Source organism: Aedes aegypti, chromosome 3 (assembly GCF_002204515.2).
Source record: "Aedes aegypti strain LVP_AGWG chromosome 3, AaegL5.0 Primary Assembly, whole genome shotgun sequence".
NCBI lineage: Eukaryota > Metazoa > Arthropoda > Insecta > Diptera > Culicidae > Aedes > Aedes aegypti.
In genome coordinates this window covers 39,110,124-39,124,824 of record NC_035109.1, presented here as the reverse complement: position 1 = coordinate 39,124,824, position 14,701 = coordinate 39,110,124, and the positions used below count along the sequence as shown (strand labels likewise).

The 14,701-nt window shown below is 42.1% G+C and overlaps 1 protein-coding gene across 2 annotated transcripts in view; it reads right to left on the bottom strand.

The window, feature by feature from the left end:
- Nucleotides 1-14,701, bottom strand: part of LOC5580264 (nicotinamidase) — a 255,502-nt gene that overhangs the window by 28,154 nt on the left and 212,647 nt on the right. For both annotated transcript variants that reach the window (XM_021855789.1, XM_021855788.1), the window contains exons 5-7: nt 10,738-10,872; nt 8,914-9,042; nt 8,643-8,811 (exon numbers count right to left, since the gene is read on the bottom strand). In XM_021855789.1, the coding sequence (XP_021711481.1) occupies nt 8,643-8,811; nt 8,914-9,042; nt 10,738-10,872 (433 nt within the window). The remainder of the gene's footprint in view (nt 1-8,642; nt 8,812-8,913; nt 9,043-10,737; nt 10,873-14,701) is intronic.

The window sequence follows — 14,701 nt, the reverse complement described above, 5'->3', positions numbered from 1 at the left end:
AAATGATGGTGATTCCACCGATTCCACTGAACGGTTCGTCATAATTTCCAGTAGTATCTTGCAGGCGCGTGTGTATAGTATTCAGTACATCCGCTCCGAACATGCTGACCTCGTCGATGATAACAACTTTTATATTTGAAAAAGCATTCCGGTACATCTGAAGCGTTTCAAAACTAAGCTTCGAGTTATTTTGTCTTGGCATTGTGGTCCGGAAAGCAGAGTGCACTGTTGTTCCTCCAATAGCAACAGCTGCCTTTCCTGTGGAAGCTAATGTGACATACGCGTTCTTCTGAGCGTTGTAAGCTTCACTGAAGCGGTTGATTGTCTCCATCAGGATACGCAGCGTGAAAGTTTTGCCGCATCCTGCAGGACCCGTGAAGAAAGTCTGCAATGCAATGGCTTTTTGATCACGTTATAACTATGTAGTCCGTAGATTACATGCAAAATCGCTGCTCCACATTGGTAGCCCGTACCATAGCGCAGTAATTCTCTTTTGACATGACGTTGATGTGCTTTCTGATGACTGCGTTTAGCGCTCCTGTTGGCAAATATTCGATGTTATCATCGTTTGGAACCGTGGAAATCGTTATGCTTCTTGGTGGCAGCAAACTCGTTATGCTTCTTGGTGGCAGCATTCTCGTGCTCTCCATCTTCTTTGTTCTCACAAGTACGAAGGTACTCCTCGACAGTCTGCTTCAAGTGGAGATTGCGATCATATTCCTTCCGTTTCCTTAAGATGTCCGTTTCTTTTAATTCATACAGCTGAAGAATTTTTGTACCATCCCGAATATCACAATGTTCATTTCTGAACGGTATAAATAAGATTACCGATTAACGCTCGTACTCTCCTTACTCTTCTTCTTCTTAGAATTAACGTCCCCACTGGGATAGAGCCTGCTTCTCAGCTTAGTGTTCTTTTGAGCACCTCCACAGTTATTAACTGAAGTCAAGGAAATTTCCATTACGAAAAGATCCTGGACCGACCGGGAATTAAACCTAGACACCCTCAGCATGGCTTCTCTATGTAGCCGCGAACTCTAACCACTGGTATGCTCCGGTGTTTGTAGTTATGGGTTCCTCTGCATGGAGTATACCAAGCTACAAAATCAGCTAAACAAACATCAACCAGATAACATTTGGTAGCCCTGAAAAAGGACTGAAGGCTCTGTAAGCGTGGATGCTTTTTTTTTCATGCATCTCTAGGAGTTAAAAAAAATCTTCTTAAGACTGCCCTGTATTTGTTCATGCTCATGCCACAGTGTATGGTTTGGCACTGTGTGGGATTCGCAATGGGGCGCCTACCCACTAAAAAACAGTCTCCTAGGTACATCGTCACCGTAAAGAATTCTTCTCCGGCACCACCTTGCGGTATTACTTCGAAGAAGAGGCGACACATGCTACGCGCACCCTTCATTAAGCCCTTCGGCTCCATCATTAATTTGTTAGTTCCTAAATTTTCGCTATCAGCGAATGCCATGCCATGCTGAGCCCTTCGGCTCCCATTAATAATTTGTTAATGTTCCTAATTTGTTATCTAAACATGCCATATTCAGCCATTCGGCTCATTATACCATGGGTGCCAGAAACTCCCTGACGAAGGAAGTTCTCTCGGTGCTGGACGCGTGCCATTTAGCACTCCAGGTTCTCGCTTACCTACCGGTCGGTTCGGCGATTCCGGTTGGAGACAGACTTCCGGTTCACCGGCGCCTCAACGACCCAGAACCAGTACTACGTCGCGTTCTACTCGGTCTAGTCTCCGGCGGTGGATCTAGCCTACTCCGGTCGCGCCACGTGCGCCATTTAGCGCTCCATCATCTCGCGCTCTACTCGAATGGTCCCCGACGACGGATCCATCCTACTCCGACAGAGAGTTCCCCGACGTAGGAAGATCCCCCGAAACCGACCGGGAGCCATTTAGCTCTCCAACATTTGTGCGCGACTCGGGCAGTATACGACCGGGCTACGAAACCCGACCCGAGTTGTCGCCGCGCGCACTTGCTTGTTCCTCCCTCCACTTCCGCTGAAGCAATGACATTATTTTCGTCACCGCCATGTTCACCGCGTTCCACATCACCTCATCGCTACACATTCTATCCACTACGTTGTCTACGGTTACGTCAGCACCACAGACCGCTGTCATTTCGCTACGTTCCGCAGCAAAACGTGGACACTCGAAAATGACGTGTTCCGGCGACTCCTCTACGACTGGGCACTCAGCGCTGAGCGGCGACTCTGCGTGGCCGAACCTGTGCAGATATTTCTTGAAGCAGCCGTGACCTGACAAGAACTGCGTCAAGTGGAAGTTGACTTCTCCATGGGATCTGCTCACCCATTTCGCCAGATTTGGAATAAGGCGATAGGTCCACCTTCCCTTCTCAGCGGTATCCCACTCGCGTTGCCATTTCACCATCGTGTCTGCACCACTTTTCGGTTGCTGATAAGCAACAGCTTCGTTTTTTGGTGGGCTATCACCAGTTTCTTCTCGTACATCCAGTTTTCGACTGCATCCACTGCTTCTGTAGCGAGAACCTCCACCCTTTCCAGTGAGTCACCAGTGACCACAAGCGTGATGTCGTCTGCAAATCCAACGATTTTGACGCCTGTTGGCAGCCTAAGCGCCAGCACTCCGTCGTACATAGCATTCCACAACGTTGGACCCAGGATAGAGCCCTGTGGAACTCCCGCATTTACCGACCTCGTCTTCTGTCCTTCGCTAGTGCTGTAGCTCAAGACCCGGTTTTCGAAGTAGCTTCCTAGTATCTTGCACAGATAATCCGGAACCTTCATTTTATGTAACGCCACAGCAATGGCTTCCCAGCTTGCACTGTTAAAGGCGTTTCTCACATCTATCGTCACGACAGCACAGTAACGGTTACCTCTTCGTTTTTTTGTTCTTGCTTTGTCGGCTGTGTCAATCACTGTTTTGATGGCACCTACCGTTGACCTTCCTTTCCGGAATCCAAACTGCCACTCCGACAGTCCACGCTCTCCCTCAGTGAACGCCATCAGTCTATTGAGGATGATCCTCTCCAACAGCTTTCCGAGTGTGTCGAGCAAACATATCGGCCGAAACGAGCCTGGTTCACCGGGGGGCTTACCCGGTTTCGGTAGCAGAACCAGTTTTTGCCTTTTCCACTGTGCTGGGAAATGTCCCTCATTTAAGCAGATCTGAAGTGATGTCCGGAACATATCTGGGTTGGCCGTGAAAGCTGCTTTCAACGCTACGTTGAGGATACCATCTGGGCCAGGCGCTTTCTTCGGCTTCATTTTCTTGGCCGCCTCTATGAGCTCCTCATTGGTAATGCTTACTCTTTCTTCACCTTCCTGGCCATACGGTGTCGGTGACCAGACCGTTGGCGCGTGTTGTGGGAACAACCCGTCGACGGTAATCTGCAACTTCTCTGGGCATGTTTCAGCGGGTACGGCTGGACCACTGATCTTGGCCATCGCCATCCTGTATGCATCTCCCCACGGATTTGCATTGGCATCGCGACACAACTCCTTGAAGCACGTTCTCTTGCTCAGCGAAATTTCTCTTTTCAGATCGGCTTTCGCCGCCCTCAGTGTTACTCTTCGCTCTTCCCTCTCACCATCGGTTTTGGCTCTTTGCATCCGTCTCCTGGCTTGGAGGCATCTTTTGCGGAGGTTGCCAAGTGTCTCATTCCACCAGTATACCGGACGACGTCTGTATTTCGGCTCGACCTTCCGTGGCATGGTAATGCCGCATGCTCGACCAGCGCAGCCGTTAACTCCTCCGATCTCAAGTTCAGAACCTGCTCTTCTCTTCTGAGGGCTTCCACGAAAAGCTCTTCGTTGAAACGTTTCGTTTTCCACATCTGCTCGTGAGGTGTACTCGTTCTCTGTGAGCATTGTGTTCTTCCACCAATTCTATACCGGACCTCCTGATGATCGCTATGAGTGTACCCATCGCAGACTCTCCAGTTCAGGCTTCCCGTCAACACAGGACTACAGAAAGTGATGTCGATTATTGATTCCCGGCCATCTCTACGGTAGGTGCTGGTTGTTCCTTCGTTACTCAAGTCTAAGTCCAGCCTTGCCAGCGCTTCTAGTAGACTACGCCCTCTTGGGTTGGTGAGACGGCTGCCCCACTCAACTGCCCAAGCATTGAAGTCGCCAGCGATGACGACTGGTCTCCGGTTGGCTAGCTTATCGGTTAGCTCGTCCAGCATCTCGTTGAACTGGTCCAATGTCTAGCGGGGGGGTGCGTAGCAGCTATACACACACGTCGTTAACCTTTGCAATAACGAAGCCTTCGTCCGCCTGGAACACTATTTCCTGGATAGGATACCTCCCCATCGTCCAGATTGCCGCTGTCTTCGCCTTATCAGCGATCCAGTTACCGTTTCCAGCTGGTACTCGATACGGCTCGGCAAGGATAGCTACGTCGCACTTCGATTCCGATACGGACTTCCACAGCAGCTGTTGCGCTGTGTCACAGTGGTTGAGGTTTAGCTGAGTTACCTCCACTGCGGTTTAGAATTTATCGCTCGCTTGAAGGCCGGACACTTAGGGCCTCCCGTCGCGTGTCTGTTGCGACTTTTGTCCTTGCAGATCAGGCACCTTTGCTGATTGTTGCAATCCTGCGCCTTGTGACCTTCGTCGCCACACCATCTACAGAGCTTACTTCTGTCTGGTCCTTCGCAGTTCCGTGCCAGGTGGCCGTATTCCAGGCACCTGTAGCATCCCTCCGGTCTCTGGGAGATCTTCAGTGGACATACTGAACAACCGACCCGAATTTTCCCGACTTCCAGCGCTTTGTTGGTTGCGTCTACTGGGAGCTTTATCGACGCCGCCTGTGTTCCAAGCGGTGCTCTTCTTAGCCGTACTGTCATCTGCACCGTTTCCAGATCGCACTGCTCCTTTATGGCGGTCCTCACTTCCTCTTCGGTGGTGATCCAATCCAGATCCCGCAATTGGAGTGTCACTTCAGGGCACATGGCTTTCACCTGCACCTTTTCGCCCATGACTCTCTCGGTTAGCTCTTTGTATGTCGAGCTTTTGTTCACCGAGTCTTTTTTTAGCTCGATGAGCATGTCTCCCGTCTGGGTGCGTCTGATCTTCTGAACATCGGCACCAAACTCCTTTAGTTGAGGGTCCGTCCTCATGGCCCGCAAGACTTCAGCATAAGTGTCCTCACTAGTTTTGACGACGACAGCTTCGCATTTTGCCTTCTTCCTGATTGGCCTTTGCTTTCTGGCACTCTCCTGTTTGCCTCTCTTTTTCTTGTTCCGGACCTCTTGCCATGGGATATCGCCAGGTCCCTCACTGAGCACTTCATCCGCCGGTTTTAGATTTGCACTTTTCGGCTTCTTGGATACAGCCTGTCTCTCGTCTCCTGGTGACGACCTATGTCTTTTAGGGGTGAAACTTGGCGTAGTTCCTATTCCCGCTGACCTTTCTTTCCCCTTGCTATCTTTTCGAGGGGCTATGCCGGTTTTTGCCGGCTGCACTACCGCAGCTGCCAGGGCCTTTTTGGTCGCCGCTAACCCGGTTTCAACAGCTTCAATCCTCTGCATCACTTTCCTCCAGTCCTTGACGGCGGATCAGAGGGTTCCTTGAATCCTTGCCACGAGGTCCTTAATGTCTTTGTGCACGTTGTGCCTCTTATCGACGAATTCTCGAAGCTCATCTACGACGGTTTTTGCCAGTTCCACCTTCGATTGCCTCGGGGGTAACTTCCACGCACTTTGCAGTTGATGTTGCTGCTGTCTCTCACGCTGCTCCTGCTCACTTTGCGGCTTATCCCGCGCTCCTGTTCACGTGTTCGCTGCTCGTGCAGCTCATCTTCGCCCTGCTGGTGTTCCAGCTCCTGCTGTTGGTATTGCTTCGGTGGTGTCCTCGGCAAGCCACTTTTTGCGAACGGATTCGCTGCTTCACCTACGTTGATGTTGTTCACTTCCATGCTTAAGGGTCCCCCCTCCTAGCCGCTATCTCCACCCGTCGTAAGTAGTCGTCCTTGTGATCCCATGGGTATCTTTGCTTGCAGTGAGGTCCACGCGAGGGCTGACACGGTCCTTCATGGGGTACCGGGTTCAGAGCCAGATCGACGCTAGTCAGGAATATGCATCTGAGCCTACTTCCACCAGCTAAGGTGGCGAGCTTTGAACGTACTAGGAGGCCTGCCACGGTTTTAACGGGACGGGGGCAACCGTTCCATTAGCCCACCTGCAGTTTCAGAATAGTGTCACCCATTCTTACTAAGGAAGTGGAATAGAGCGATTGTCAGCTCTTTTGCGTCGTGTTGATACAGTCCTTGACCTTGTCCTTGTCCTTGCAGCCAGTATGCCGTAATTAGGATCTTACTGGCATCGATCCTGATGTGCCGGTTGGCACTCCAATGGTTGGGCTAAAGGCACTTTGAAAGCGGTACCAGGTCGCTTGTTCAGGGTTACTTACAATTATGTGTTTTTTTTTTGTAGAGATTCACCAGAGCCCACTGATGAACCCCCGCCACATCCTAGGTAGACCATGCTTGAGCCCCTGGTCAGATGGACCAGACGCTCGGCCACCTCCCGAAGGAAATACTAAAGGTGGTACAATAGTTCTAAATATTGGATGCAGTAGTTTCAACCCCCAACAAAAAAGGTGGTATTCCATACGGCTGTATGTACGAGTTTCGCTTGGAAAGGGTAAAAATCCCAAGCTCCCACCTGGCACCTCCTCACTCTAGCTGATGTCAGAAGGACAACAGTGCCCAGGTTGCACTACCAGCTAAGTACGCAACCCTTAGCTGGCGATCTTTGTCATCGTTAAACCCGTGGAAGCGTGAGGTAGGGGCTTGTGAGGACCAGAGCTATGTTGGACGCTCCTTCCTGGTTGTCGACTCACCATTTTGCAACCCAAGCGTGGATGCTGTCACAGATGAATAGCACTACATGACGTTGTCAATAGGCTTCCGTGGTCAAAGATTTTCTGAAAACATGACACAAGCTTAAAACTAACGCAAGTGCATATTTGAGCAAATTCTCTAATAGCCTATGGAGTGGATGGCGCACAACAACCACAGGGATTAAGTCGAAATCTGGAAACTTAGCTCAATCTTAAGTGATTCCACATACTCGAAGATTGGCAGCTCTTCGGATCAGCCGATCATAAGGCTTCTTGTAGTGGTACCTAACGGGATTGTATCTTGACTGTATCGATGCAGCGTTTATCATGAGGAGCTCTTGCTAGCTCGAAAGTGTAAATGAATAGCAGGCGATGTTCCCCCCTTTCGTATTCTTCGCCTTCTTCTGATCGACCAATCTGGGACAAGGTATATGAAAATGATGTCTTGATTAGGGATTTGCATATCTTGGAAAATTCACAGGCGCGTTCGGATGAAAAAAAATATCAACATTATTTTAATAGTTTACAATGAATTAAAATCACGAATGTTTTGCTTTCGAGCAATTTTCAAATATTTCTGATCAATGTGCGTAAAAGTTATGGAAATCGGGGTTCGAAACGCAATACAAGCGTTAAGAAGAATGCTCTGATTTATGTACTACGACATTTGCAATAGATTACTTTATTTAAACTAACACGTAGAAAAATTTCAAATCAACAAACTCATTTTTCAATTCCGTAGGGGAAAAGTACCAGTTTTCGACCCATTCATATGATTTTGGCCTACTTTGTATGAAAATTTGAAAATTGGCACCGATTTCTTGTAGGTCGTATATTACAGTGAAATCTCCATGAGTCGATATTGAAGGGACCATCGACTCATGAAAATATCGAGTCATAGAACAGCTATCCTTTGGAAAGCTGTTTCAAGGGACCATCATAGTAACCATGAAATTTTGTTTCTAGTATGGTTCCATGATTTGATATCGAGTCATAGAACATCGACTCGTAGAGGTATCACTGTAGTGCTTTTCCTCTACTCGCGAATTTAGGAAGTGTTCCCCCATTATATGATAAATCAACGACGCCGTTAGAAATGGTCCGACGGCGCTGCAGCAGCATCCACTGGTAAATTTTCAAATTTCTTGAGATTATGTGGGGTAAATTATGTGATCATATGAATATTATTTTCGCGGTAAAAAATGTGCTGCCGGTAGAGGGGTTCAAAAAAATTGGTTTCGGTCCATATTAATTTCCATGAAAAATTTCCAAAGAAAATATATCGATCTCCCGAGGATGAATGGATGAATGTTGGTGGAGACTCTTGAAAGTATACCTGAGATTTTTTTAAGCCTTTAAACTTGAATAGAATTGGTTGAAAAGTGATCCATTGTTAACACCATATAGGAATAGTGCCACATCACCATTACAGTTAAAGCCATTTTTGAAATCATCCCTTTAAAAATTACTTTAACTGTAATGGTGATTGGGCACGGTGTTATCAATGGATCTTAGAAGCAAACCTGGAGTTTCATTGGAAATATTTAATAATCACAAATGGCCCTATAATAAATAGGTTCCAAAATTATCTGAAACAATATTTAAATGTTAATCTGAAGATGAGTCTAAATATTCAAGAGCAGATTATGAACAGAGCTCTGCGTAATCAACCAGTTGAATAAATCCAGCGTGTTCTGTTGTAGGTATTGCTTTCTACATCTCTACATTCATGGCTTCGACTCATTTTCACCTTAACTTTCAGCAAAATCACAACTCTTCCCGTAGCTACTTACCTACGCACACATCGTATGCCAGCCCGCAGACGTAAATGTCGGTGGCGCCCTTCATCCGCAGCTGTCCGCACAGCGTCGTGTCCGAAAGCTTTTTGTTGTCCCAAAAGACCGAGTACGAATCCACCTCCGGATTGGTGCCCTTGTACACCTTGATGCCCTGATCGACAATCTAATTTGGAACGCGAGAAAAATAAAAGTAGGTAAGTCCATTCCCCGAAGCACACAGAAAAGGGTGAGCGGAAAATTTCAATTAGCCTCCCCTTGTCCTTACCTTCAAGTCCTTGTGCAGCTCCGAGCCCCAGGAATCCTGGACGCAATGCCGTGGCCAAAGTCGTTGCTTCATCGGGGGCGGACCGGCGAAAATAACCGTATCGTACACTTGGGCGTTATCGGCGTTCAACTGTGAAGGGTAAAACAAGTAGGTAAGTGCCGGTCGCCGGAAGGGAAATTATTATTGCCACGCGGGTTTTCATTGAACGAGGTTGACCCGACCCTACACTAAACTGTTTGTTGGACCCGAGGTGGAGTTGATGCGAAAAATCGCGGTGCTTTCCAGACCGTTACTATCAGAAAAAAGATCTCCATCATATTAGTGCTCATCAGTCGATTTCTATAATTTAAGTGCATACTTAGGCAAAATCTAATAAATATTGTAGGCCCTGTTTCGTAGTTATGTCCTTTCGGTAGAATACAATATTGAACATTACATTTGTAACTTTTCGATTTTCCATACAAAATGATCAATTTTTTTTTCTATATTTAGTAACGAGATGTTTAGCCCTGGGTAAGATCATCTCGGGACAAACGGCTTTACTTCCCTTCCGAAGGAAGTCGTCGCTATAACGTTGAACGCAAGTGACTGTCTCGTCACTAAGTCACTATATGACGTAAGTGACTATATCGGAGATGAAATTCAATCCCAGATCCTTGGAGAGAGGCGTGTGTTCTAATCACTACAACAAATCCTTCCAAATCCTACCCTATATAATCAGCTTTGATTGGCTAGATTTAATTCATTTTCGGACCGATTTGAATCAAATTAACGCAGTTCATCGTACATAACTTCAGCACACAGATTTGACAAATTTTTGTAAAAACGATTTTACTAAAAGATTTTTTTAAGAAAGATTATGAACGATTTATTTGAAATTAAAAAAAAGCTCTACACAAACAAACCACTTATCGGCCTCGTTTAAATCTACAACTTTGCTGAAAAGCTATTCTTTTAATTTTATGTTAAAATAATTATAAAAAATTGTCAAAAAGTTTACTTTAATCAAACCGAATCTATGACAAAAGGTCAAAAGGACAGAAGGTCAAAAGGACAAAAGGTCGAAGAACAAAAAAGAAGGGACAGAAGGTCGAACATCTTTTTTCAAAGAAGGAAAAATTTCCCATCAAACAAATCGCTTTCGACCTTCTGTCCTTTCGACCTTTTGTCTTTCGACCATTTGTTCATAAACCAATCGAACCGTTATTGCTTTCAAACCCATAATTGAAAAAAAAATCATCCATAAATAATTTATGTTATATCTGATGAAATGGTTTTTTTTTTTAAATCGTTTCATAAATAACCCTATAACGTAGACCCTTTTGTATGGAAAATCTGAATACCTGCAAATGTATTGTCCAATACAGAAAGTCCACATATTCTAAGGTTTTTCCACGGTCCACGATTTTCAATCTACCGTTTCTATTATCATCCGAAAAAAAACGTGTCCGAACAAAAGTATTTCTTTGCAAATGTTTTCTAAAACTATACGTAAAAATAAATTGTTTAATTACAATAAGTCAAAAATGCCGTAAAGTAAAATGGGACCAATGTGCTCGGATTTGATAGAATTTTCCGATAACACGGTCTGAAGAGCACCGTGGAAAACAAATGAAGTCTTCAAGGTCCCTCCAATGTACTTCAGAAACGTCTCAGGCAATCAACTTTAGTTAGATAATAAAAGTCATTCAGATTTCATTACAACAACAAATTATGATCTCATTTCACTATCAAACCCACCTCGGGTCGGCAACTAGCGTGGGAAGCACTAAAAGGGACCAATTTAAACCCAGAAAAAAAAACACACAAACTAAAGCTACTTACCGGGCTGGTCGGGTGAATGGGTCGCTGCTTGATGTTATCGATGAAGGAAACGTGGTCGCTCGGATGCCAATCCAGGGAGTAGAACACCGAGTCGAAGTCCACCGTATCCAGGAGCTTGTTTATCGGGTCAATCACCTGGAGGGAAAGAAAATGCGAGAACCATTTGATACCATTAGTTTCCAAATTATTTCATGGTGTTGATTGTGATCGTGGTGAAGTCTCTCATCGGAGTTAACTATTTACTACTACCATTAAAGGGGGTGCATTCGGAAGTGCCAATTTTTTTTTTTGAACATGGGTTCCTCACTATGAATACGGAGCACGCGATGCTTGTCAAAGTTAATAGTCTATTTGTACGCTCAAGTGTTGATGGTTGGGATTGATAGGCAGTTCTTTTTGTGAGTGAGTGACCTAAATTAGGGGCTAGTACGATTTACACTCATTGTGAAAGATACGAAGTGTATAAGGCAGCGTCCATTGATTGATTTATTTATTTTAACTTTGAATTTAGAAAGAGGGAAAAGCCCCTTTCAGTGATTATCTTTATAAATCGTTCTCAAAAGGCATAAAACCTCTTTATCTTTTCAAATGACGTTATAAAATAAAACTATGCTAAAGGCTCAAACGGAATAAATCCATGGCAGAGCCAAAATCTTCAATGGGGACCAGGACGGATGGTTAACTTCAGATCATCAAAACTATGTCGGTCAAGGGAATTTGTTTCTTCAATTCTGAAATGAGATTAAAAAAAACGGAAACAGAATCATACAAAATTAGAAGCATCATTTAAAAACCTGTAAAGTGTTTTCATAGATGGAAGGTATTTACATCCTAAAATATCTCGTACAGAAGAAGGGAGATAATTATGATTTCTATTCAAATCATTCATAAATTTAATTCTAGGAATTGTATGTCGAGTACATTGAAAAACAATATGATCAATATCCTTATAGGATTCACCACATTCACATAAATTAGAGTCACTAATACTAATACGGTATAAATGACTATTACAAATATAATGATTGGAAATAAGTCTGGATAATGTACAAATAAAATTTCTACCCACCGACAAATTTTTAAACCATGTAGATTGGTTGACAATAGGTAAAATAGAATGACACAAACGGCCTTTATCACTAGAATTCCAAGAAAACTGCCAGTTGTTTACAGAATATTTATTAATTCGGAATAATATTCTGATGGAGCAATTTGACGATCATATAAAATACCACAGCGAACACCTAATTTAGCTAACGAATCAGCCTGCTCATTACCATAAATATTTAAATTTTATAATGTATCCCTGAGTATGTAAATGAAATAACTCTTCTTTCAATATCAAAATAATGTGATGAGTTTTCGAATTAAAATTAATTGATTTAATTGCATTCAAACAGCTTAAGCTATCTGTACATATGATAAAAATATTTTGAGAGGATTTTTTGATCAATGTACATGTGAAATACAATGCAATTAATTCAGCAACAAAAATTGAACAAGGTGATTGTAATTTAAAAAACTATGCCGAATAGTGATTATATACACCAAAACTAGCAATATTTTCAATCAATGAACCATCGGAAAAATAAATTTGATTTGTGTCAAGACCAACGAATTTACGTTTGAAAAATAAAGGAGCAAAACGAGAATATTCATTACTAGAAATTTGTTTTAATTCTTCATGCAATGACAAATCAATGTTAGGTTGAAATGAATGAATATCAATGGTATAATTATGGAAATCAAGAGCCAAAGCTGGTACAATATTTACAGAAGAGCAATAATTAAAAGAATCTAAAATCCAACAAGAGGGATTTATTTAATGTAAGCATTTCAGAATATTAATAATTGGATGATTTGTACTAAAACATTGTATCATAAATTTACAATTCAATTCATGTAAACGAATTTTTAATTGATAAATGCCAGATAAAACTTCAACAGATTTTGTGTGAGTTGAATTCATCAATCTATATAAATAAAAATGGAATGGTGTTTGTATGTCACGAAATGGCTTACGAACGGGTCAACGGATTTGAATTATTCTTTCTCAGTTTTGTTCGTCAGGGGTTCCGACGTGTACGTGTGTATAAAAATCCCAGGATATCCACCGGGAAAGTTGAAAAAACGAGCGCGAACGAAACTGTCATTTTATATGGGACGATCAGAAGCGTTTTTCAACAGCCTACTTGATGGCAAGACGAAGTTTGCCGGGACCACTAGTTTCAAATAAATTCTTAGACATCGATATTGATTTTTTTCAAGTTTACAAAAATGAGTTTGAACAGCACTAGCAAAAGTAAAACATCCATAGTCTAGAACAGAACGAATAGTAGTTTTATAAAGAATAATCAAATCAGAAGGATGGGCACCCCACCAAGTACCCGTTATGGTTCTAAGAAAGTTTATTCTCTTCGCACAAATTTTTTGAATATATTGAATATGTTTATTCCACAATAATTTCGAATCAAACCATATTCCTAAATATTTATACTCATCAACTTGTTCAGTTGCATGACCATTGAGAAATAAATTAATGTTGACGGCAGAACACTTACGAGAAAATAAGATGAATTTTGTTTTAGAAATTGAAAAAGTAAAACCATTGTTATGATCCCAAATATCAATATTATCCAATGTATTTTGCATAAAGTGACGAATGATTTCTCTATTATTTCCACTAATGGAAATAACATTATCATCAGCAAATTGATAAAATTGACAACCATTTGGAATGACAGAAGAAATATCACTCGTAAATAAATTATTTAAAAATGGACTCAAACAAGAACCTTGGGGAAGTCCAAAATAACTATATCGTATGAGTTTAGAAGAGCCATCATGAAAGAAATGCATAATTTTAAAAGAAAATAAATTATATAAAAAATTAGTAATAATATTTGGAATTTTGAAACTATTAAGTTTATTAAACAGTAAATCAATCTAAACAGAATCGGGCATATGATTACAGAAACATCCAGAAAAGTAGAAACAACATCCTGTTTTCTATTAAATGAGAGATAAATTTGTGAAACTAAAAGGGCAGTACAGTCACGAGTACTATGACCTTTTCTAAACCCAAATTGAGAAGCCGATAAAATTTGATTTTTTTCAGCCCATAATTCAAGACGATTAAGTATCATCCTCTCCATAAGTTTACGAAGACAAGACAATAAACTAATAGGTCTACGACTATCTACCAAAGAAGGATCCTTGCCTGGTTTTACTAAACTAACAACCTTGATTGAACGCCATTCTAAAGGAAAAATATTATGATGAAGAAAGGAATTATACAATCCCAACAAATGAGTTTTCCCATCAATTGGTAAATTTTGAAGCACAATAAATTTTATATTATCAATTCCTGGAGAAGTATTATTAGTTATAGATAATGCTAAATCTAATTCTTCCAAAGTAAAAGAAGCACACAGTTCAGGGAAGTAATTATATTTTTGATTATTTTTAAAATTTATAGCTCGAGGAACAAAATCTGGACAAATTTTAGATGCAAATTTATCGATCCAATCTTCAGAATATTCTAAAATATTAGAAGGAGAATAATCATAATTTCTCAAATTTCTAGCTACAGACCATAGAGTAGTTAATGATGAATTTCTATCAAGACTTTCAACGAAATGTTTCCAATAATTTCTTTTTTTATATTTTGTAACTCGAGTAAATTGAGCTTCAGCCTTACAATATGAAAAATAATTTTCCCTTGTTCCAGAACGACGAAATCTTTTGAAAGCTTCTGATTTATTTTTAAGTGCTAATGAACAATCATTATCCCACCAAAATGAAGGACGTCTATTTTTAATGCGAACATTTGAAATGTTTTTATATTTTTGAGATTTAATCAAACAATGATTTAATAATGCAGAAAATTGCTCATAATTTTCAAGTGGCGGTAAAGAATTATCAAAATTAATTAATGAAATCAGAAAACTTCATCCAGTCCAGG